General features: G+C 40.1%; 1 protein-coding gene across 3 annotated transcripts in view; it reads left to right on the plus strand.

Moving 5' to 3' along the window:
- Positions 1-1,223: 1,223 nt before the first annotated feature.
- swt1 (SWT1 RNA endoribonuclease homolog) overlaps positions 1,224-21,668 on the plus strand; it is a 50,840-nt gene continuing 30,395 nt past the window's right edge. For 2 of the 3 annotated variants that reach the window (XM_017718041.2, XM_017718042.2), the window contains exons 1-12: positions 1,231-1,386; positions 2,731-2,823; positions 3,026-3,090; positions 3,182-4,184; positions 4,721-4,777; positions 9,051-9,180; positions 9,687-9,788; positions 10,068-10,256; positions 10,871-10,964; positions 11,209-11,363; positions 12,005-12,177; positions 18,040-18,178. In XM_017718041.2, coding sequence (XP_017573530.1) covers positions 2,740-2,823; positions 3,026-3,090; positions 3,182-4,184; positions 4,721-4,777; positions 9,051-9,180; positions 9,687-9,788; positions 10,068-10,256; positions 10,871-10,964; positions 11,209-11,363; positions 12,005-12,177; positions 18,040-18,178 — 2,191 coding nt within the window. In that variant the 5' untranslated portion in view covers positions 1,231-1,386; positions 2,731-2,739. Of the gene's footprint in view, positions 1,387-2,730; positions 2,824-3,025; positions 3,091-3,181; positions 4,185-4,720; positions 4,778-9,050; positions 9,181-9,686; positions 9,789-10,067; positions 10,257-10,870; positions 10,965-11,208; positions 11,364-12,004; positions 12,178-18,039; positions 18,179-21,668 lie in introns of all 3 variants that reach the window. The other variant, XM_037538009.1, reaches the window with a different exon arrangement.

Consider the following 21,668-nt stretch of genomic DNA (forward strand, 5'->3'; position numbering starts at 1 on the left):
ATAACCCGGCCCTGTTCCAAAGTACATTTTGGACAGAATTATTCCTGGCCTGAATGGCGAATAATAAATGTCCAGCACTGCCGAAGTTTAGACTTCTTTGTCACTTCCTCTTAAAACACGCCGCGCACTTAAAAGTCCTACCCACTTTGACTGATTCTAACACTATGACGTATTTTATTTCCCTAATGCCGAGATAAGAAATATTTTTAACGAAATACGATTATTTCATTCCTGGTCTTAAAGGTAAAACCTAGCACCACGATGAGAACCGCACATTTATATTTGTTATTATTATTCAGTAAAAATGAATTTATCGTTGGTCTATAGAAGATCATTGCCGCCCACTGTAGATCATCGACTGCCCGCTGCCCTGCCTGCAGGACCTGTTCAGCAACCGCTGCCAACATCCCGAAGGATACGTTTCACCCGGGACATCATCTGTTCGACCTGCTGCTCTCTGGTAAACGATTTAGGTCTATCCCATCCCGGACAAACAGACTTAAAAACAGTTTTCACCCCAGAGCCGTACGGGACTTCCAAACACACACACACTGACAAGGACTTTCTATAGAACACTGCTCAGTAGAAGTGACTGAGCACCACTACAGCTCTTCACTGGCACTGACTTCAGAGAACACTGTACACTAGGCAACCAGCGTTGAGCTCTCCTATTGGTCAGTCCGCAACAACACAGCGCACCAATCACAACATACGCGGAGCTTCCGTTCCAAGCCGCTGGTGACCGGTCTGCTCTACCAAGCTTAAATGCTCAACTTTCCGCTCCACCTGTTCTATTTATCATTCATTTGTTCTCGAGCGTGTGATCTATAATCTATATCATTTCTGTGCAATAATTCTTAAGATGTGCAATATCATATGACTCTATAAGCTATCCAAGGAATGTGCAATAACTAACTCCTACCTCACTTGTCTAGTGTCTGTTTAGAATATATAGTTTTATAGTCCTTTTTCTTTATATTTAAGATTTTTATACATTTTTTCCTGCACTTTATATATTTTAGCCTTATGTTTAGTTGTTTTTTATATAGAAAGTGCCGTTGGATTGCTGCTCAATTTCGTTGTACACTGTGCACTGACTTATCTTGTTAAGCCTCCTCACTGAGTGATCTGCTGTCACACTAGGCAACCAGCGTTGAGCTCTCCTATTGGTCAGTCCGCAACAACACAGCGCACCAATCACAACTCTTACATACGCGGAGCTTCCGTTCCAAGCCGCTGGTGACCGGTCTGCTCTACCAAGCTTAAATGCTCCACAGCGTCCTGTCCAACTTTGGCAAGTGAACTTTTGTCCGTTTAGTATCGCTGTGACCGAAGGAGAACTTCAGATACTGTGCGGTGAAATCAAAGACATTCTTCCAGTTAATTGTGAGCAGAAATGCTTCCTTACCACGTTTTGTCTTGTGTGCTGTAGCCAAGTTAGCTAGTTGCTAATAACAATAATAAAGCTTTCCGTTGCCATCCGTTCAAAATATTAGCCAGCTCGTTAGCTAGCTAAAGTTACACTACATTCGTGTGTAAAATACCAGCAGGTTAAACTGTGAGGTTATGCTCGACCGCTCGTCTCGGGTTTTACATCGGCTAGCAAATGTCACTTCTGTTTCTCTCACTGTTGCAAAGAGCAGGAGTGACGATAATAATGACAAATTCACAGCTGACCGTTTGTAGTAAGTTGGGGTAATGTTACTAGTCAGCTCGCTGGCTACATTATAGTTCCATGTATTAGTAAAGACGCTGGAATCGCTCAGTTATCTTAGGTAGTTAGGTTAGCTACAATAGCCAGGCTCTGTTAGCTGCTGAGTTCAGTGCTATATTGTGAGTTAAAGGGGAACTCCAGCGGATTTTTGCAGTTTCTGCATAATTGAATTGTTTAGATGTAAACACAGTCATTCAGAGTGGTTTCTTGTGAAATGTCTTGTTGTAAAGAATCTTACAGAGCCAGAATTGTTCACTGTGGCGTTGATAGGAAAGTTATTACATCAAAAATGCCCATGAGTGCTTCGCCTCATGTCTGTGACATTGGTTTACAGTTGTTTTATGATAACATTTTGGCCCAGTGTATTAATTAATTTAACTGATTCATGGTGGAGGGATACATGAGGGGTGTTCAAAGGCAAAACAGTCCTCAAAGAAAACTTGCTTACAAAAACTCAAAAGATATGTGTAATAAATAAAATGGCTATGTGTTATAGACATCAGAACTATTGGCTCTTTATTGCCATCGTTGTACAGAAATATGAGTCTGCAAATGAACCATTTCACATTACACCACTTTGTTTACATCTCAGCAACTGAATTAGGTAGATATTTTGAAAAACTGGTGGAATTTCCCTGTAAGCCTCATGATTTTTAATCAGTTTTGCTGTCTAATAAGTCTGGACGCCAGTTTGAGTGACTTCCAAAGTGGGCTTTCTGATAGCTAACACAAATACCTTTATCCATGTAGAAGTGTTCTCCATGTCTCTAAAAGTAGACAGCTTATACGTTTAGTTAATGCAAGCAGTTCACGTAAATGTTATTTAACTGGGGACTGACAGAGGCTGGACAAAGTACCTTTTCTACTGGCTAGTATTCGTTCAAAAGAAAGCTGTTCTTCAGTTTGAAAACTGTCCAGTTTGAAGCAGAACTGACCTGTATTTCTGTCCAGTTTCTTTGTTGAGCGGCATACAGGTCCCATCAGATTGATGTTAAAACCTTGTTTGTATGTCACAGACAACAGCAATGACAAAAAAAAAATCTAAAGCAAAGAAGCATAAGAAAGAAAGGAAAAGATCGCCCACACCTCCCTGTGAGGACAGAAGGAAGGTAAGGAAAGTCTCAAAACAAAGTTTGGTTGAACTTTTAAGTTTGTCACTTTGGGGGTTGACTGGACCATGAGTACAATGTTTCATTCCACCTCATGTACCACATGTGATGTGAATGACAATAAAGCTTATCTGATCTTATCTCTTCTTTATCTGCTTGTTTTCTAAAGATCCTCATTTAATCTGTTTATTTATTACTTAAGCGAAAAGACGACAGAGAGACTCCTGACAGGTCAAAGGAGAGAAAAAAACATGAGCATGTGTCTAGGTGAGTCTCAGTATTGCGGTTTCCAAGTGGTTGTCTGTCTTTTCTTGGTTAATTTGAGCTTTGAATGGTGTTTCTTTTATATGTTGTGCAGGAGAAAAAGCTCTGGCAGTTCACAGTTATCTACAGAAGACAGTCCAAAGAAGGAGACGTACAAAAACAAATCAGATGTAAAAATCAAGCAGACGGTGTTCAGAAACAAAATATCTCAGGACAGCGATTACAGAGCATCACATAGCTCAGTGAAATGTTCCTCTTTGGAATACTATGTCCCCAGCACTGGGAAAAGCTCAAGCAGCCAGACTCCATCCAGGTCTTCCTCTGTTGTCTCATCCAAAGAGCTGGAGGAGCAGAGGAAAAAACTGGTTAAGAGGAGGTCTACATCAGAGGAGCCCAGACAAAGATCGCCAAAGGCTGCATTTCTTCCTGAGGAGAAGAGCAAGAAGCTAGAGAAGAGGAAATCCTTGCCAGAGGAGGGTTGCCCTGCAGCCAAGAGGTGGAACACTGCAGAGCAGGTTGATGTTGGTGTGGTGCACCGAAAGTCTGCAGAGTTGACTGAGCAGAGAAAGAAGCTGGTGGACCGCAGGTCCAGGGAGCTACGCAAAGAGGTTGTTTCAGAAGGGAAATGTAGCTGTCCTATTAAAAGAGAAAGCGAGCACTCAAAAGAGGCTTCATCCTCCATCAAAAATACAAATGCTACCCAGCATGTCGGTCCCAAAATGCAGGACAGCGACAGACAAAGAGGGCAGTCTCACTCTGCAACCTTAACCTGTCATCAAACCTCAGGTGTAGAGCCGTCATCATGTCTCCGTCTTCCAGTTACTTTCAAAATCCCAAAGAAGTCTAGTGTTGTAAAACCACAGACAGACACAGATGTTTGGGACAATCGTAAAACATCTGCAGTCATCAAAAAGCATTCCATCCCTGTTTCTGTGAGCTCTCCACCTGCACAGCGAAATAAACTGAGGCCTACAGACGTTTCTGCTCGAGTTCCTCCCTACTTAGAGTCACATAAAACATCTTCACCTCAAGTCCAGCTTGGGCAGTCTAGTCCACTGAGAGAGAGAAGCTCACCAAGGAACACTGCTATACAACAAGTAAGGCTGTTGATTTTTTGCTGATTTCTCCTTAACAATTATGTTCTGATGCCTCAGGTAGGGGTGGCTGATACACAAAACTTAGCCACTTAGTGCCACTTTGAAAACTTCCATCAAAAATTCTGGGTACAATGATTTTAATTCAATGTTTCACAAACTCCACTGTATTAAATCCCATCCCAAGTCCTTGTTTTGTTAAAATGATATCCAAAATATGCACGTAAAAGCCTCTTGTTTGTCACAATAACAAAATTTATGAAATTTATTATGAAATATATTTTAATATTGCCCTACTCTAGCCCCAGGCCCGTTATACTTTGGGCTCTTTCTGTTTTTGTTTCAGTCACTCTTTTGTAAACTATAATCATACCTGTGTAATTATAATGATGTCCAGTGATGTAGAGAGAGCTCATTTTTTGAAAGCCTTTCCAAGCTTATTAGGTAATTTTTTTAATATTTAAGGAAAAAAATGTATTTTATTTATTATTTATTAAGTTATACAAATCACTGGATTTACAATATTTTTCCTCTTTTAGGCTGTTTGTCAAGGTACTTCTACTGTGCACACAGAAACGTTTGACAATGACCAAGAGGTGAGTGTCATGGGACAGTCTGGTTACATTTACACAGCAGGTAAAAGTGGCCCAAATCCAATCTTTTTCTTCAAATGTGACTCACGAGTCATCTGTGTGGCAATGTGAACAGCAATTGAATCATGTATTGGAAAAAACATTGAATCTGATATTTTCAATTCCGATTAGAGACGCTTTTATATGTGGGCGTAGCACCAAATTCTGGGCCCTATGCACAAGCAGTGCCCATTTCCACATTAACAAAATGCTTCATTTATAATGAAAGATAAACAAAACTTGACTCACTCCTCATTTTTCATTAAAAAATGGGCAAAAAGAAAACAGACTTCCACAAAGTGCTGAACACTGAAATTTATACCCCAGTTAGTGCCCACCGACGGGTCTTCTTGGTGGCAGAATCATTGATGAGGTCCTTAAAGTCCAGTTTATGTGCCAACTGACTTTCAATGGAGAGAAGGGCAAGGCTGTTCAATCTGTCCTGGCTCATTGTTGATCTCAAGTAGATTTTAACCAGTTTCATCTTGCAGAAAGCCCGCTCACCACCAGCAACAGTTACAGGTAAGGTACAGAAAATCCTCAGCGCAATGCATATTTCTCCAAAAATGCTCAGTAGCTGCAGCTTATATGTGGCGTTACGGAGCTGAAGAGGGGACAGGTTATGAGGAAATGTGGCATTATATACTGTGTTTAGGAGCAGCATCTCATTCTCAGGTTCAACTGTGAGATCTTTTGGGTATGTTCTTGTCAGAGCCCGGCATGTTGCTTTTATCTGTTCTTCTGACATATCCCCCAACCTCAGAAGAGATGCAAAAGATTCGCATATGGTGGCTGTAGTCTGGAACCTTGCACTCAGATCACTGAGGATGCTATCGATTGCAACAAAAAACACATTGTTTGTGAATGCCTTCTCGGCACCGTCTCATCCTCTTCACTCCTCCTCTCATCAGGCATTAATTTCCTTTTCCGCTTTCCGCTTCTCTTCCCTCTTAGATTGAGCAGGGATCTCCATGGCTTGGGCTATTAAGGAGGCTTCAGTGAGAAGGGAGTCCCATTCACCACGAATAGCCTGTATTTCGTCCTGTAGAGCTTTGATGTTTGCAGCCTGAATATCCAAAGAAATATCCCCTGCCTGATCAGGTTTCGATTTTCAATGCACTGTAGTACCTTTTACCCACACAGTGAGTAGAACTACACCATCAAAGGTCTTGAAATAATTGTTTGGGCGATTTGCCTCAGACTTGGCTTCACTTGTAAGGTTGCATGTGCCTAATACACCTTCTAGTGCCACAAGAACAGATGGTAAATGAGTGGCCACAACTCTCACAGCGGCAATCCGTGCATCCCATTGAGTGTCAGACAGACGATGAAGAGAGCATCCTGTTTCTTTCTTCATGATTGCCCATCACTCTGGACTAACACTGAAGAAATTGTAGAGGCGATTAGCATTACCAAAAAAATGCTGCAACCTCCTGGCGTGATTCAGCTGTGTGTGCACCCACCAAATTTAGGTTGTGGGATGCACAGGGGGAGTATATCACAAACGGATTTGCTTTTAGAATCTGAGCTTGCACGCCTTTCAGTTTCCCTGACATGGTGGCTCTGTTATGATAACGTTGTCCTCTAATGATATGCCACTGTCTTGCAGTACAGCTTGAATAATTTCAGAAATGTCCTTGCCTGTCTTTTTAAAAGTCTTTAAATGGACAGAATCTCTTCCAAAGACTGCTTTCAACATCTTGATGCACATTCTGTTCAGTCAATGAGACGTCTGGTGTTGAGTCACATATCACAGAGCAATGGATTGCAGTTTCTCTTTCTGCCAGGATGGTGTTCAGCACTCTTGCGCCACAGACATCAATGAACTCCTTCTGTGTCTCAGGACTCAGATAGCGTGTTAACCTTGACCCTTCCTTCTTTTGCCCTATTCTCTCTCCAAGTGCTCTTCTAAAACTGAATCATAATGTGCCAGCAACTCTAAAGTGCTAGAAAGTTTTCATTGTGTACATCATCAGGATTTGGCGTTTTGCCTCTGAATGGAAGGTTTCTTGATGCTGAATGAAAGGTCACATCCAAAAGCCTCTCAAGAATCATTCTATTCTTTTCTCTTTCTGTCTGTATTTGTTTCTGAATGTGATCATCAACTCCTGTTCCAGACAATAATGAATGCTGAAGGCTTTTCCATTTCAAATAGCATTCCTTATGAGCCATGTTTGTTTCATGTTCTGGTCATTTTCTGTACATTCTTTGTCATTTAATGTGTGATCATTTCACACCATCCTTGCTGTTGAGAGCATTTTTAGATGGCTTTTCCAGCTCGTGAGAAAACAGAAGACATGGGATGCAATACAGAGCCTCTGCACTCTTGCTGTAATTTTATTAGTTTTTTTTTTTTCCTGCCAGTCGGCGTACTATTGTGTCTCTCTCTTCATTAGTCAACTTCTCTGGCTCTCTTCATCCCTTTCACTTTTCTCAGAACCTTCTCTGCTTTCACTTCATTCATTTGCATCATGGTGTGGTAGGCTATGCAAACAAAAATGTATTTAGAGTTTACCTCAGATTACAGATAATGTTAATCATTTTATTTCTAATTTTGTCTTACGCAGTTTTTAGCACTGACAATCGCGGTGGTATTGAAGCGTTTTGTAACCACAGGAGTTCATTTAATGTAGGCTATCTGCTTTCACACTGCGGCAGTCCGACTCAGTCTGAACAGCCAGATCGGAATTCATGCGACTTTTATGTCTGTCCAACTCGACATTCGTCATAATTCCGCCCTGCTGAGACTCAAACATTTAGTCGGATGTTTCTGTACAAAAATGAGAGGAGACTCATCGCAGTCGCTCAGTGTTCGAACAAGTTTCGAACGAAATGGCCGAGTGTGGCCGGAGGAGCCCGAGTGGCCGTGACCGGGTAAAGTGTCCTTTTAACAGCGAACTCGAGCACACTGTGCCAACCACTGGAAGTTCATAATCGCTCCTGTGATGCTGGCGGAGACGAAACTGAGCTCCGGGAGCGACAGGCGTTCGCTGGCCGTCATGATCGTTCACCTCTGAAAAAGCTGCCGCGTGACGCTCTGTTCTTTTGCGCATGCGGGGCGGTTTAGGAGCTGCTCTGTTCAGACTGATGTTGCATACACATCACATTTAAAAGATAATGTGAACAGCCAAACAAAAAATCGAATTTGGTCAGATTTGGGCCACTTTTACCTGCTGTGTAAACGTAGCCTTTGATGAAGACTTTGGCCCAATACCATTTCTTATTTTTACCCCCTACCCCTTGTTTTCGAGTGTAACCCTCCTCCTTGAGTTACAAGGGGTAGGTTAGTGGTTGACCTCTTCCCCCTGTGAAATTGGACGACCCTTCAAGAACCCGATACGTCATCAGTTGTAGTCAGCAACTTTTTCGTAAACAGACGAGACGAGGTTTTCCGGCCATTTCCAATATGCCGCCTCCAGCTGTGTTGGTCTCACTTGTTTGTCACATGACAGGACAGGTGAATCATATTTAAAATAGCCTGAAAAAATAATCAGGACGTGTTTACCTGCTTTGTCTCCCTACTATAGCAATAATGGTATATCACTCTGACATTTGTAGTTTATCTGAAGGAGACTGAAAAGCAGGGCCCTCACGATTCATTCACAGCTTCAGTTTTACGCATCAGTCAGTCAAACGAGTCACCCAATAAAAAAGAGCACAAACAAAAAACTACATCACTTCATTAACAGCTACTCTGCTCTGTAGGCGACCCTGCCGGCCTGCAGTGACAGCAGAGGAGGGGAAAGTTCAGCTCCTCACTGCTTAAATATATTTAGGGCATCATACGCCTTCAAAGAGGGGGCAATTATTTATTATCACCACCAAGAATTCTTCGGTGATATGAAGCTGAACTTAGCTTTCTAATCGCCAGCTTCATGATCGATTTCCCGTTCCATCTTAAATGGTGAGGCAACCTCGGGTACCAGAATGTAACTGCTGCACCATTTAAGGTGGAATGGGACATCAGCGTATTACTCACAATTTTTATGTGTGTTATGAAGGGTTAATTTTCTCGTAACCCTCCGTTTGTAGTGCGCCTCTGAAAAATCTCCATTTGAAGGGCTGAATAGCCCCAACACTTCACCCTACCCCTCCATCTCAACAGCAATCGGGACAACCCTCCCCCTAGACGTGAACGCGCAGAACGGAGGGGTAGGGCTAAGTGTTAGGGGCAAGGGGGGAAATAAGATTGGGCCTTTGTCTCTATGGGTGTCATAACTGTGTGTTGCATTTGTAGATGCAGCTGGTTGAAGAATTGCACTTGGCCCGCTCTGACAAGAGACTCCAGGTGAATGTGGTGGAGAGCTGTGGAGAGCTTACCTGCATGGATGTCGACCCACCAGAGGAGGGCATCACTGAGGCACATAGTAATATCACCAATATCACCATTTGCCAAACTTATGCAGAAGACATTACCTACTGTACCTACATTATAAAAAAGGAAGTTCACTGATTAATTTTTTGTATAATTTCATCTTTAATATGTAAATAATATAAACCATTGACTTAAAACTTAAGTGTTTTTTTTTTTTTTTTTAAACCACTCTTTTATCTTTAATCAGCAATGCATATGAAGGAGCAGAAATTGTGCATAGGTTCACTGGTCATTTCAGATATTAAATAAAATGGCTATATTTGCGTTGTAGACTTTGTGACCCCTGGTTTCTTTTACCACCTCTGCATAGAAATCTGAGTTGGTTAGTTTCTCAATGCACCATTTCACACCACATAACTCTAAATGACCTTTGTTTACCTCTGAACCATTTAATTATGTAGGCATTTTGGGGGAAAAACAGTGGAATTCCTCTAAAAGCAAATGAAAATGACTGTTTTTTCTCTGTGTCTTTCCTGTGTGTGCATTTGGCATCTTCAGGTCATGGGCAGCACCTGCAGGACCTCTTCATTGTGCTGGACACAAATGTTCTCCTCAGCCATCTGGACTTTGTGAAGAAGATGAGGTCTCATGGGCTTGGAGGTAAGATGGGAGGGATTGCTTTCTGAGTGTACTTATAATAGAATGGATAGCAAAAGAGTAGGTTTATTGAAAAGTTTGTAAGGGTCTTGCTTAGTGTGTTACTGTTCTATTTTCTGAACCAAGACTTCTAGTGCCTAATTTTTCTTTGATCCTCAAGTGCAGAACATTAACACACAGACATATTATTTCAGCCTGAAGTGCTTTTTGTGAAAGTTTTATTCTTGCCTGGACCTTCCCCTTTCAGTCACTCTTTGTTTTTGTGTCCCTTGTGGGCCAAAGCCCTGGGCTTTCCTACGCTGCTGGTCCCCTGGGTGGTTCTTCAAGAACTTGACTCACTGAAGAGTGGAAAATTGTCCAGGGAAGTGGAGCACAAAGCTCGGCCAGCTGTCCATTACATCTACAGCTGCTTGAAGAGCCAAGAGCCACGTCTCTGGGGACAGTCCATGCAGCAGGCCTCCCAGGCTTCCTGTGGGTGTTTTAAACTTAATAATATTCTCATTTTGACAGTTATGCTATATTTCAGAATATATCATTGAAAGAAAACCAGTACTACTTTTGATGCTTCGCTACAGATGCTTTTTTTTAGATGCTCAGCTTGTTTTTAAAAAATCTCACCTTGTTTTATGTCTATTAAACTCAGCTTCGTTCTAACTTATATCAAACACTCTCACTAAACCACTGTTCACAGTGAAATATAGTATTGGCCTGAAACACTTTTTTTAGCACATTTATGGTGGAGACACAGATCAATTGAAGGCAAAATGGTACCAAAAAATGTTTTTTCCAGATTTACCTCTCTTTTACCATTATCAGCATTCCATATAAAACTCAGAAGACACATGTAGGTTCACTGGGTATTTTAGGTAGCAAATAAAATGGCATCGCAGCCACTGATTCTTGTCACTGACTCTGTGAAGAAAATCTTGGGAAGTTTCTCATCAAACTACTTAGAATAACTTTGTGTACAACTAAACAACTGAATAATGCAAAAAAGGAAGTAGCCTGTTATGTCCATGTGAATGTACGTGCTTCACCAGCACCAGAGGGTGCTGTGTATTAACATACGGTGTGTATGCTTTCAGGTGGGCTGGGCGTCGTGAACAATGATGATCGAGTGCTGCAGTGCTGTCTGCAGTACCAGATGTTGTATCCAGAGGGCACTCTCATCCTATGCACGTGAGCACATACTCTATTCACTTTGTTTGACCTTTACTGTCTTGTCAACAAATGAAAACACACTGTGTTGGTTCAAGCACATTGCAGAGTATACACATTTCCTTTCCCTCGTGTTTTTTATTTTTCATGATTAAAATTGTTTTTTTACAATCAGCCGCTAAAGAAAAGCCCTTGTTTTGACTTGGTTGTTTATCCTCTGTACCTTTATGATTCTCTCATCCTTTTTTTCTTGCTTTGACTATAGTAACGATAAGAACCTGTGCAGTAAAGCTCTGTTGAGTGGAGTTAATGCGCTGAGTAAAGCAGATCTATGGGAGCAGGCAGAAGGAAACCTTGGGCTGTTAAACCGCAGCCATAGCCAGCATGCTGCACGTCCTCCTGTAGGACACACCAAAGAAGGTCAAGCACCTAGCATGCCTCACATGCATTTCTGAAGGCAGAACTGTTCGAAATTCTATTTCTGGTTATGTATTGATACAGAATCTCAGACTAAGTTTTAGCTCACACCTAACAGAATTAGTGGACAGAGATGCTGAGCTGTTATTGATGCAAACGCTAAAGCTTTATGAAGAATCAAAATCTGTGTGCCTAAACATCACTCACTCACTCACTCACTCACTCACTCACTCGCTCACTCAAAGTTTGTGTGAGTCATTATATAGTCTTTTTTTTTTTCTATTTGCAGCTTGTTACAGAATTGCACAACAACATCTGTTTCTCTGAATTCTCAGTATTTTTTATATTTTTTAGGTATCTTTTAGGGTACAGAAAGTTCTTAGGCAAGACGACATATAAAAGACAGCTTTTATTGCAAAACTGCATATTCCTCCCCATCTGTATCCATTTGAACATACCCCACATAAAAAAGCAATGAGTTGCCAGTTTTTTTCCATAGTAACTGGGTTACTTAATCTTCAGTCTTTTTTTTTTTTACTAAAAGCGAGGCAAAAAATGTCTGAATTGTGTTTAGTAGAAATATGTGATGACTTCTTGTCCCTTTTGAATATGAAGAAAAGGTTCCCTTTTTCACTGCAAAACAGAGCATGAGAGAAAGCTGTGTGATGAAAAGGAGGAGGCGAGCAGGAGGACGGCATCTTGTGCAGAGTGGCAGCTGAGTGAGTGTGTGCCTGTGCTGGAGAGCAACCTGCAGAGTGCTCTCTCTGCAGTTCTGGAGGAAGAGATGAAGGCTGCTTATGGAGAGCTGTGGACAGAGGTGACATTGAGATGTGCCTACACATTGCTTCACTATTTCCTTACAGCAGAGGTCTTCAAATCCAGACCTTGAATCCACTTTTTGGTCCTGAATTTTGCAGTTACTGATGGAGTTGACAAGCGCTTACATCATATATCGGCTAAAGAGTTATTGCACTCTAAAGCTGATTTATTTATAAATTTTGTCATTTTGTTGAAATGTTAACACTATTTTCAGATGTGAAAAAAACTTTAGAATTATATTCAGTTCTGCCTCTGCAGTGCCGTGTCAATTCCACTGTAGACACAAATGATTGTAGGTTGCTGTATGCAAATTAGTCTAGCCAAGGTTGATGTCGACACCTGCCTTGTACTGCCTTGCCTCTGCCGCTGAACGAATTAATTTGAAATATTTTTTTGAAGAATTTGAAAACCTCTGTTTCATGTCGCTTGTACTTTGCAGTTTTTGTGGACCCTATGCTAAAATTCCCATTCATTCACATCTTAAAGTGTAGATGTGTTACGCACGTTAACATTTTTTCGATATGGGGGTTGCAAAATGATACGTGCTGGGAATTGAATACAGTCAACAGATATCATACCACACAGTGTGTGACCCCTTAATGAACTGGGATGGTTTCTATAGCTGTTTTAATGTTTGATTTCTATAATTCTGTTTAACACAGTCCACATGAAAAAAATCAATTGTGCAGCTCTTGTGACTGCAAAATTGAAATGGTGAGCTGACCTTGACTGATTTGGTGAGATGACCTTGCCTGATGTGGTGAGCTGACCTTGACTGATGTGGTGAGCTGACCTTGACTGATGTGGTGAGCTGACCTTGGATGGTTGATTAGTCAAAATGTTTGAAATGGTAAGTGGAGAGAGCAGGTCTGAGCCAGAACAACTAAAATCATCCTAGCATTCATGTCCTGTTTAGGAACATTTCAGGTTCACAGTTGCATACAAACCCAATTCTAAAAATGTTAAGACAGTATGTGAAATGACAATAAAAGGAGAAAGCACTGATTAGTAAATTCTGTTTGACCTGTATTAATTAAAAAGTACAAAAAAATGATATTTAGTGTTACATTGTAAATGTATAGTACCCTCTACAAATATTGTAAACATGAGCAAAATTAGCTATAAAACTATCCTTTATATATGATCTTTTTCATTTTTTTAATTCAAAATATTAGCAAAAACCTAGCCTTTATTTAAAGTATAATGATTGAAAGAAAAAAACAAAATAATATCATGAAATAAGTATTTTCTTAAATCTATGTGTGCCACATTTTTTGGCACCCTTACAAATTTATGAGAGTGAAATGTACCTCAAGTATACTCCCATTAAATGTTACGTAACATTTAAATGTTCAATCATGACTTCCTGATTCACTGTGGAATCTATATGAGGTGAAACCCAAGCCAAATTCACTCACTATGAGCATTCATCACTATGAGAAAGACCTGATGTACAGCAGAAGGTTGTTAAGCTGCAGAAATCATCAAGTGGCTACAAAATAGCTAAAAAGTTAAAATGCCCATTTCCACTATAAGGCTAATAATTAAGAAGTTAAGAGAGTTTGTGATTTTAAGAATTTGCCAGGAAGAGGACGTATGTCTATACTGACCCCACACACTGTGAAGACTGGTTTAAAGGGGTCAAAGAATCTCCAAGGATCGCAGATGGGGAAGTGCAGAAATCAGCTAAATCTTGAGGTTAGAAAATCTCCCAAACCCTCCTAAACAATGAAACACCACCTGTATAATCACAAGTTGTTTGGGAATTACTAGAAGAAAGCCTCTTCTGTCAAGGACTAAGTGTTTGGTGGTGGATCTGTGATACCGTGGGACTGGTTTTCCTCCAAAGGCTCTGGACAATTTTTTCAGATACATGTGGGCACAGACCTTCGAATCTGAAGGATCTGGAGAGTTTCTGTATAGTCTCAGGTCCTTTGCCGTATGTTCTCCGGTCTCATTAAGCATTATAGGAGAAGACTCAGAGCCTTTATCTTTGCAAAGGGAGTCTGCACAAAGTATTAAATGATGGGTGGTCATTGTACTTCACATGACTGGGCAGAACCTTTAGGCAACACTGGACTGCTGTGCTAAAATATGAGTATTTTATTCGTTTTACTGCATTTGTAACCCAAAAGGAGTTAAAGTTTTGTATGTAAAAGATGTATATACAGTTGTATGCCAAAGTTTGGGTGCCCCTAGTCAATTTACATGTTTTGTTGATTTTTTTAAGTGAAAATAAGTTGGCATATGCTCTACAGGGAACACACTTGTTCTGCAGGTTCAAATGCACAGTTTCTATATATTTGATAAGTTTAAAGCATTGGGGAAAAGTAAAACACAAAATATAAAATGTGCCGTAATTCTTGCACAAGCAGTCATTTTATTTTTTAGTTGGTTTCCCCCAGCATGTGCTGTTCAGTAAATGAACAGTAATTGTGCATTAAAATGTGCAGAAGTGTGTATAAAATCTGGGATAAAACAAGTCAATTGACCAGGGGTGTCCAAACTTGGAGCGTATATGACAGTAAATTTATCAGCATTGATAGATGGATACATGAAAGAGTGGATATTGACACCAGCCCACAATTCCCATGTCAGTGCATCCCTTTTCATCACAAACGTAAGCCTAAATAAGCTTGTGGGGACCACAGTTTAGAAACACAGCTTCAGAAGAAGCTGTACAACAAGAAATACATGCTTGAGTTACTCAGGAAATGAATCATTATCCGGTTCTACTAACTGGGCTTCTTAAGAACTGGATAATGATTATCTTAACCTGCCTAGATAGGCTTTCAAAATCATATCCACTCTCTAAATGACTTCATATCTCTTTAGGCATTATAGTGATATTAGTGTGAAATTTTAATAATGGTTGCTGTATCAGAAGGTAGTTGATTATTCTGTGATGATCAGAACAAGAGAATTCATAATTCTCAATTCTAGTCACAGCACTGAAAAGGTTATGCATTTGACTTTCATGTCCTGGGATGTTGATCTTATGTCGCCATTCTTAAAGGAATAGTCCTGCATTTTTCAATCTAATCTACGGCTACAGCCGGTTACCACGAACAAGAGTTTTTCTGTATTTCTGGAAATAGCAACATGCAGTTGCTTTAACACTGTCATAGGCTTTTATTGTTACTGACTTCAGCTTCATATCACCAAAGAATATGGGTGGGTGATGATACATGTGCCCCAACATCACCCCCCATCCCTCTGATAGCATATGATGCCCTAAATTTAACTAAAGACAGTGAGGTTGCTGAGCTTTACTGCTCCTCTGCTGTCACTTAGACTGGCAGGGTCATCTACTTTATTTGGAAAGATTTCAACCACTAGCCTTTGTAGCTCAGTTCCAAGGAGCAAGGGGACACAAAACAACGGGAAAAAAAAAAGTAAATGGGATTGAGTCTTTATCTCATTGTCAGCTTAGGCTGACTGAAGTTGCTATTCGTATCATGGTGTAGTTTTTTTTTAAACGGTACCACAAATTACAGTGAAATTTTGTATTATTATTTTAAAAATTTTTTTACACAATTTTTTTTTAAGATCACTTGCTTGACAGTCATTCAGGTGGCCCAGTCAAACAAGAAATGTAGAAGCTCTCTTTCTGGCCCAGTGGTAGATGCTGCACATTTTCTATTTGGCCATAGCACTGAGATGAGAGGGTATTAAATGGGAAGTAATTTAATTTTATATACACTTCCTATAACCTTTCTTTTCACATTTATTGGTTAAGCACAAAAAGGATTGATGGGTGAATGCCACAGATTTTTCACCATTCCTGCACAGTTCAATCTTGGTAATTCAGAGTCGTTTCATATGAAATGGTTCATTGTAGAGAAACACACCTTCTCTGATTTCTTTGCAGTGGTGGTGACATCCATTTTGTTTAATGCTCTAAATGACCTTGCAGCTGCACATCTCAGAGAATGTCTGTCTTTTTATGTTTCTCCACGTGATGTTTGATCTGCGGATACAGAAAACGTAAGAAGGCCTCTTTCAGTTATTATGCTTTAAAACTGTGGAACTCCATTCCATCTTCTGTTAACGGTCAAGGTTTCACACAAACATTTGAAAACATCTTTAGCATTGAAATAAAATTGTACCTCCCTTAATATTTTCCTGTATAATTTAATCTGTGCCTTATATGATTTTATTTTAACCTCTAGCACCTGATTATAAAGTGCTTTGAGCTGCCATTGGTGTATGATAAGTGCACTCTAAATAAAGTTATTTAAGTTAAAAGTTAAAAATATTTTTTTTTGTTCTTGCATGTAATGTCATCAATGGTAAGGTAATCTGAAAAGATTTATTTGGGTGCTATTTTGACATACAATGCAGTGCGTGTATCTTTCGCCATGAATGGAAGTTTTTCACGTTACAACATTCTCTGAAGTAGCTCTGGGTCCTGTCAGCATAGATAATTCTGACATGGTACGTTCCTCTAGAATGTAGCATTTTACATCAGACCACTCTGAACAACTTGGTTAACATCTTGATAACTATTTTGCAGAAATATTTTGAAAATATGGTGAAATTCTTTAACAGCATTTGCTTGGTAAGGCTGAAGGCAGTGCTGCAGCTTACATAAGGGAGCTATGTAGAGTGACCTGGAATCTACTTGAGTATATGTTGGTAGAGTTTTTTTTCCCCCTTTGTTTTCCTTTTTTGTACGTAGCTTTTGTCCGTGTTAATATACAACAATGAGCAGCGTCATTAAATATACCTCCTTATTTGTTTATCAGTTCCACCTAACATGTAGATGTTTTTTAGTCCTTCTGTATCTCTGCGTTCTTTAGCTTCATTTTACTCTGTTCCTCAGTGATCAGGTCCCCCTCAGGACCACCACAGAGCAGGTATTATTTGGATGGTGGATCGTTCTCAGCACTGTGGTGACACTGGTGTGGTGGTGGTGTGTTAGTATGTGTTGGTATGAGTGGATCAGATGCAGCAGTGCTGCTGAAGTTTTTAAACACCTCAGTGTCACTGCTGGACTGAGAATAGTCCACCAACCAAAAACATCCAGCCAGCAGTGTCCTGTGGGCGGCATTTTGTGACCTCTGATGAAGGACTAGAGGATGACCAACACAAACTGTGCAGCAGCAGATGAGCTACTGTCTCTAGCTTTACATCTAGAAGATGGACAGACAAGGTAGGAGTGTCTAATTGACTGGACAGTGAGTAAACACAGTGTTTAAAGACTCCAGCAGCACTGCTATTTCTGATCCGCTCTTACCAGCGCAACACATGCTAACACACCACCACCAGCTTCAATGTCACTGTAGTGCTAAGAATGATCAACCAAATAATACCTGCTCTTTTGTGGTCTTATGGGGGTCCTGACCATCAAGGAAATAGTAAAAGAGTAAAAGTGAGCTAACAAAGTCTAGAAACAGAGTCTGAAAGTCTGTAATTGTATTATACAATGTGCCTATATGGTAAGTGAACCTTATAAAATGAACAAAAAATGTAGATACAAGGTGGAACTCCATTAAAGCAACTTAAGTCATGCTACCTCCTACGCTGACACCAGTCTAACAACGGTTTACATCTACATTGTTTTGTGCTTTATTTCATTCATATATAAAGGTAGCATCACATGTAGCTGAGAAAATGAGCCTTCCTTTAAATCGATCTGATATGAACATGCTAATATGTTTGCTTGATCATTTTGTGTGAAGTCTTTTACTTTCAGACATGACTGAATGTACCCTTCTCTGCCAGTGAGCTGTGGGAATTACTGTAGTATATGCCTAAAAGCTTTCTTAAGGCATTGACACTTTCTGATGTGTAGTGCTCTGTTCATTTCAAATTGCTTTGTTTTTTTCAATTGGATGTGGTTATGTGTATTTTGCAGATAGTGTATTTGAATCCTCCTTGGACTCTGGAGACTGTGCTGCAGTGTTTCCGGAAGCATTGGATTGCTGTGTTTGGGAACATTATCAAGAGAAATCTATTGAGTTGTGTAGAGATGCTCAGCAGCTGTCTGTGCTTAGGTGAGTGTTTTTGAGTGCACAATGTTGTACCTAAGCAATGCTGAAAAAAGACTGATTCTTTTTTGCTGTACCGAATGTTTGTGCATCTCAGGAAAAAGGTGATGTGTTCAGATGTAGATTCAACTGCACTGTTCATTGTGCCACTCACAATGCAGTGTTTAACCCTTAGAAGACTAGAGTTATTATTGTCATTCTGCTATACAGATCAAATATAATTTTGTAATAATGTAATTAGTTACTCTTTATTTTCGAATTAATACATCCAGCAATATCATCAATGTGCCCAGAAGAATCAGCAGATACTTACAGAGATGCTACCTATGCTACTACTGCTGCTGATAGTGATGATGATAAAATATGCTTATAAAATGCTTATATATGCTAATAATAGATGCTTGTTTGGAGTTCAAATAAGTTACAGTTAAATTTACAGACAACCTTCTCAGCATTCTTGATCCACAATGCATTATTTCTTGCTAAACTGACTAACTTTAAGCTCAATTGGTTCTAACCCTGGTGGTATTGGTGCTTTTTAACATTGTAGATGCTATACTTTTTACATGTTCCTTTTAAATGTCCTGCTTTCATGTGCACACCCATGTTGGTTAATCACAACCTGAGTGTCAAAACCCGGCCTAGAAAGTCGTTAACGGCTGTTGTAAAACAAGTTTTTTGAAGCTGAAATTTAGTCCAAAAGTTTGTGTAAGTTGAACCTGCTTTGTTAGACAGACCGACTTGTTGTTGTCCAACTACAAGCCAAAATTAATAGCAGAACAAAAAACAAAAGTAAAGGAATGGACCAGCATTTTTCAGTCTCATCTACAACTACTGCAAATTACCAGAGCCAACATGTTTTCTGTATTTCTTGAAATAGCAACATGCAGTTGCTTTAACACTGTCGTAGGCTTTTACTGTTACTGACTTCAGCTTCATATCACCATAGAGTAGGGCTGGGTGATAATAAATAAATGCTCAGTGTCACTGCTGGACTGAGAATAGTTCACCAACCAAAAACATCCAGTCAGCAGTGTCCTGTGAGCAGCATCCTGAGACCTCTGATGAAGGACTAGAGGATGACCAACACAAACTGTGCAGCAACAGATGAGCTACTGTCTCTAACTTTACATCTAGAAGGTGGACAGATAAGGTAGGAGTGTCTAATAGATTGGACAGTGAGTGGACACAGGGGTACAGGCCTGTTTACATGTGATTCACATTCTAAATGGATATGTTCAGATCTGCACTACCAACTTGACAAACGCATCAGCAGTTGTGTTTTTACAAGCAATCACTTTTCATCAATTTCACATCATATCTCCTACTTACTAACACAAATGTGGTATTGATGAAAAGTTCAGAATCCTTTCTTTGTTTCAATCAGTTATGGGTGAGAAATTATTAATGTCAAATTGTAACATGTCTTAGGTATCACAGGTAATAACTGCAACTTTTAAAATAAAATAATATTCAAGTATGCTCTCCCACCAGCACTGGCTTTTTTCTGTTTACAAACTCAGGACTGAATAGAACTAACTGTTATATGTGTGTGTGCAGGTAGAGTTAGGAGTTTGACCTGGTTCTGTCGATCAGTGCCGTGGTAACATGACTGTGCTTTTCCTCCCTGCTGCTTTTGGCCAGCAGCCGCGATAGAATGAGCAAAAGAGAAATAGAGGGCGGGAAAAGGAGGTGGGGGAGGAGGAGAGGCAAGGAGGGCGCTGTAAGAGTTTGTGGAGGAGTGGAAAAGTACTGCTCCCCCCTCTCTCTCAGTGCCCAGGATATCATGCCTGCCTTTATCTGATCTGCTGCTTATGGCTTGTGTGGGTGGGTGTGGGAATGTCTTTATTTGACCTCTAAAAGAGCGTGACTGCCGTTCTGTAGGAATATTTGTAGTTGCCTGTGTGTGTTCATAAAGTGTTTGCACTAGGTCTCTTTCTCGCACTCTCTCTTTTCTCAGCTCTATTATAAAAAAATAAATAAATACAAATAATCTCCTATTATTATATGAACTGTTCCAAATGATCGACATGGTCAACTCCAAACTTGAAGCCAAATAAATTGCACAATATAGCACAAATGTCTGACACTACTATTTTTTTTTTTTTTTAGGTTAAAAAAGGCCATTGTCAAATTATTTAACAGAAATTTTTACAGAAGCTTCAACTTCTAAATATTTTTTCAGTATTTAGTGTGTCTACATTTATATTATATCTTCCATTACTTTAAAAAGACCCTCTTTCAGTTTTTCAAAGAAGTTTGCAGGTGCAACTTTCCACACGTCTAAAGCTCAGTCTCAGAGATTGGTTGCATGTTCTGCTTCTTACGATTCAAATAATCTCAAACACATACAGTGATATTGGGGTCTAGATTGGGTTGCACTGGTTTTGCCTAAGTTTGTACTTAAGTTTGTGCTCAAGTCTTTACTCAGTCCTTAGTTAATACTAGTTAGTTTCAAATGATCCTTTCACTAAATTTGGCTGCCACCACAAATCCATAAGTTGTGTCTTAACTAGTGACAACTAACTAATGTGTATAATCATGTTAACATGATGATTACATGTTCAGAGTCATTATGCAGTCTGTAAATCCACTGCCATGGATATGCAGTGGCAGCGTACGCTAACTTTTTCCATTAGGAAGTGCAACTGAATAATTTATTTATTTTCTTGTGACAACCTAATATTCAGCTTTTTTAAATGATGGCTTCTTACCAAGTGATACATGCAGCTGCATAGTAAGCTAAAAAGAAAAAAAATAGCTATACTATATTGCCAAAAGTATTCTCACCCATCCTAATCATTGAATTCAGGTGTTCCAATCACTTCTATGGCCACAGGTGTATAAAACTAAGCACCTAGGCCTGCAGACTGCTTCCACACACATTAGTGAAAGAATGGGTCGCTCTCAGGAGCTCTGTGAATTCCAGCATGGTATCATTATAGGATGCCACCTGTGCAACAAGTGCAGTTGTGAAATTTCCTCACTACTAAATATTCCACAGTCAACTGTCAGTGGGATTATAACAAAGTGGAAGTGATTGTGAACGACAGCAACTCAGCCATGAAATGGTAGGGCACATAAAACGCATAGTGTGCAGAAGTCGCCAACTTTCTGGAGAGTCAATCGCTACAGACCTCCAAACTTCATGTGGCCTTCAGATTAGCTCAAGAACACCTTAGAGAGCTTCATGGAATGGGTTTCCATGGCTGAGCAGCTGCATCCAAGCCTTACATCATCAAACACAATGCAAAGTGTTGAATGCAGTGGTGTAAAGCGCCGCCACTGGACTCTAGAGCAGTGGAGACGTGTTCTCTGGAGTGATGAATCACTCTTCTCCATCTGGAAATCCGATGGAAACATTTGGCGGTTGTCAGGAGAACAGTACTTATCTGACTGCATTGTGCCAAGTGTAAAGTTTGGTGGAGGGGGGATTATGGTGTGGGGTTGTTATTCAGAAATTGGGCTCTGCCCCTTAGTTCCAGTGAAAGGAACT

This window comes from Pygocentrus nattereri, chromosome 4 (assembly GCF_015220715.1).
Source record: "Pygocentrus nattereri isolate fPygNat1 chromosome 4, fPygNat1.pri, whole genome shotgun sequence".
Lineage (NCBI taxonomy): Eukaryota > Metazoa > Chordata > Actinopteri > Characiformes > Serrasalmidae > Pygocentrus > Pygocentrus nattereri.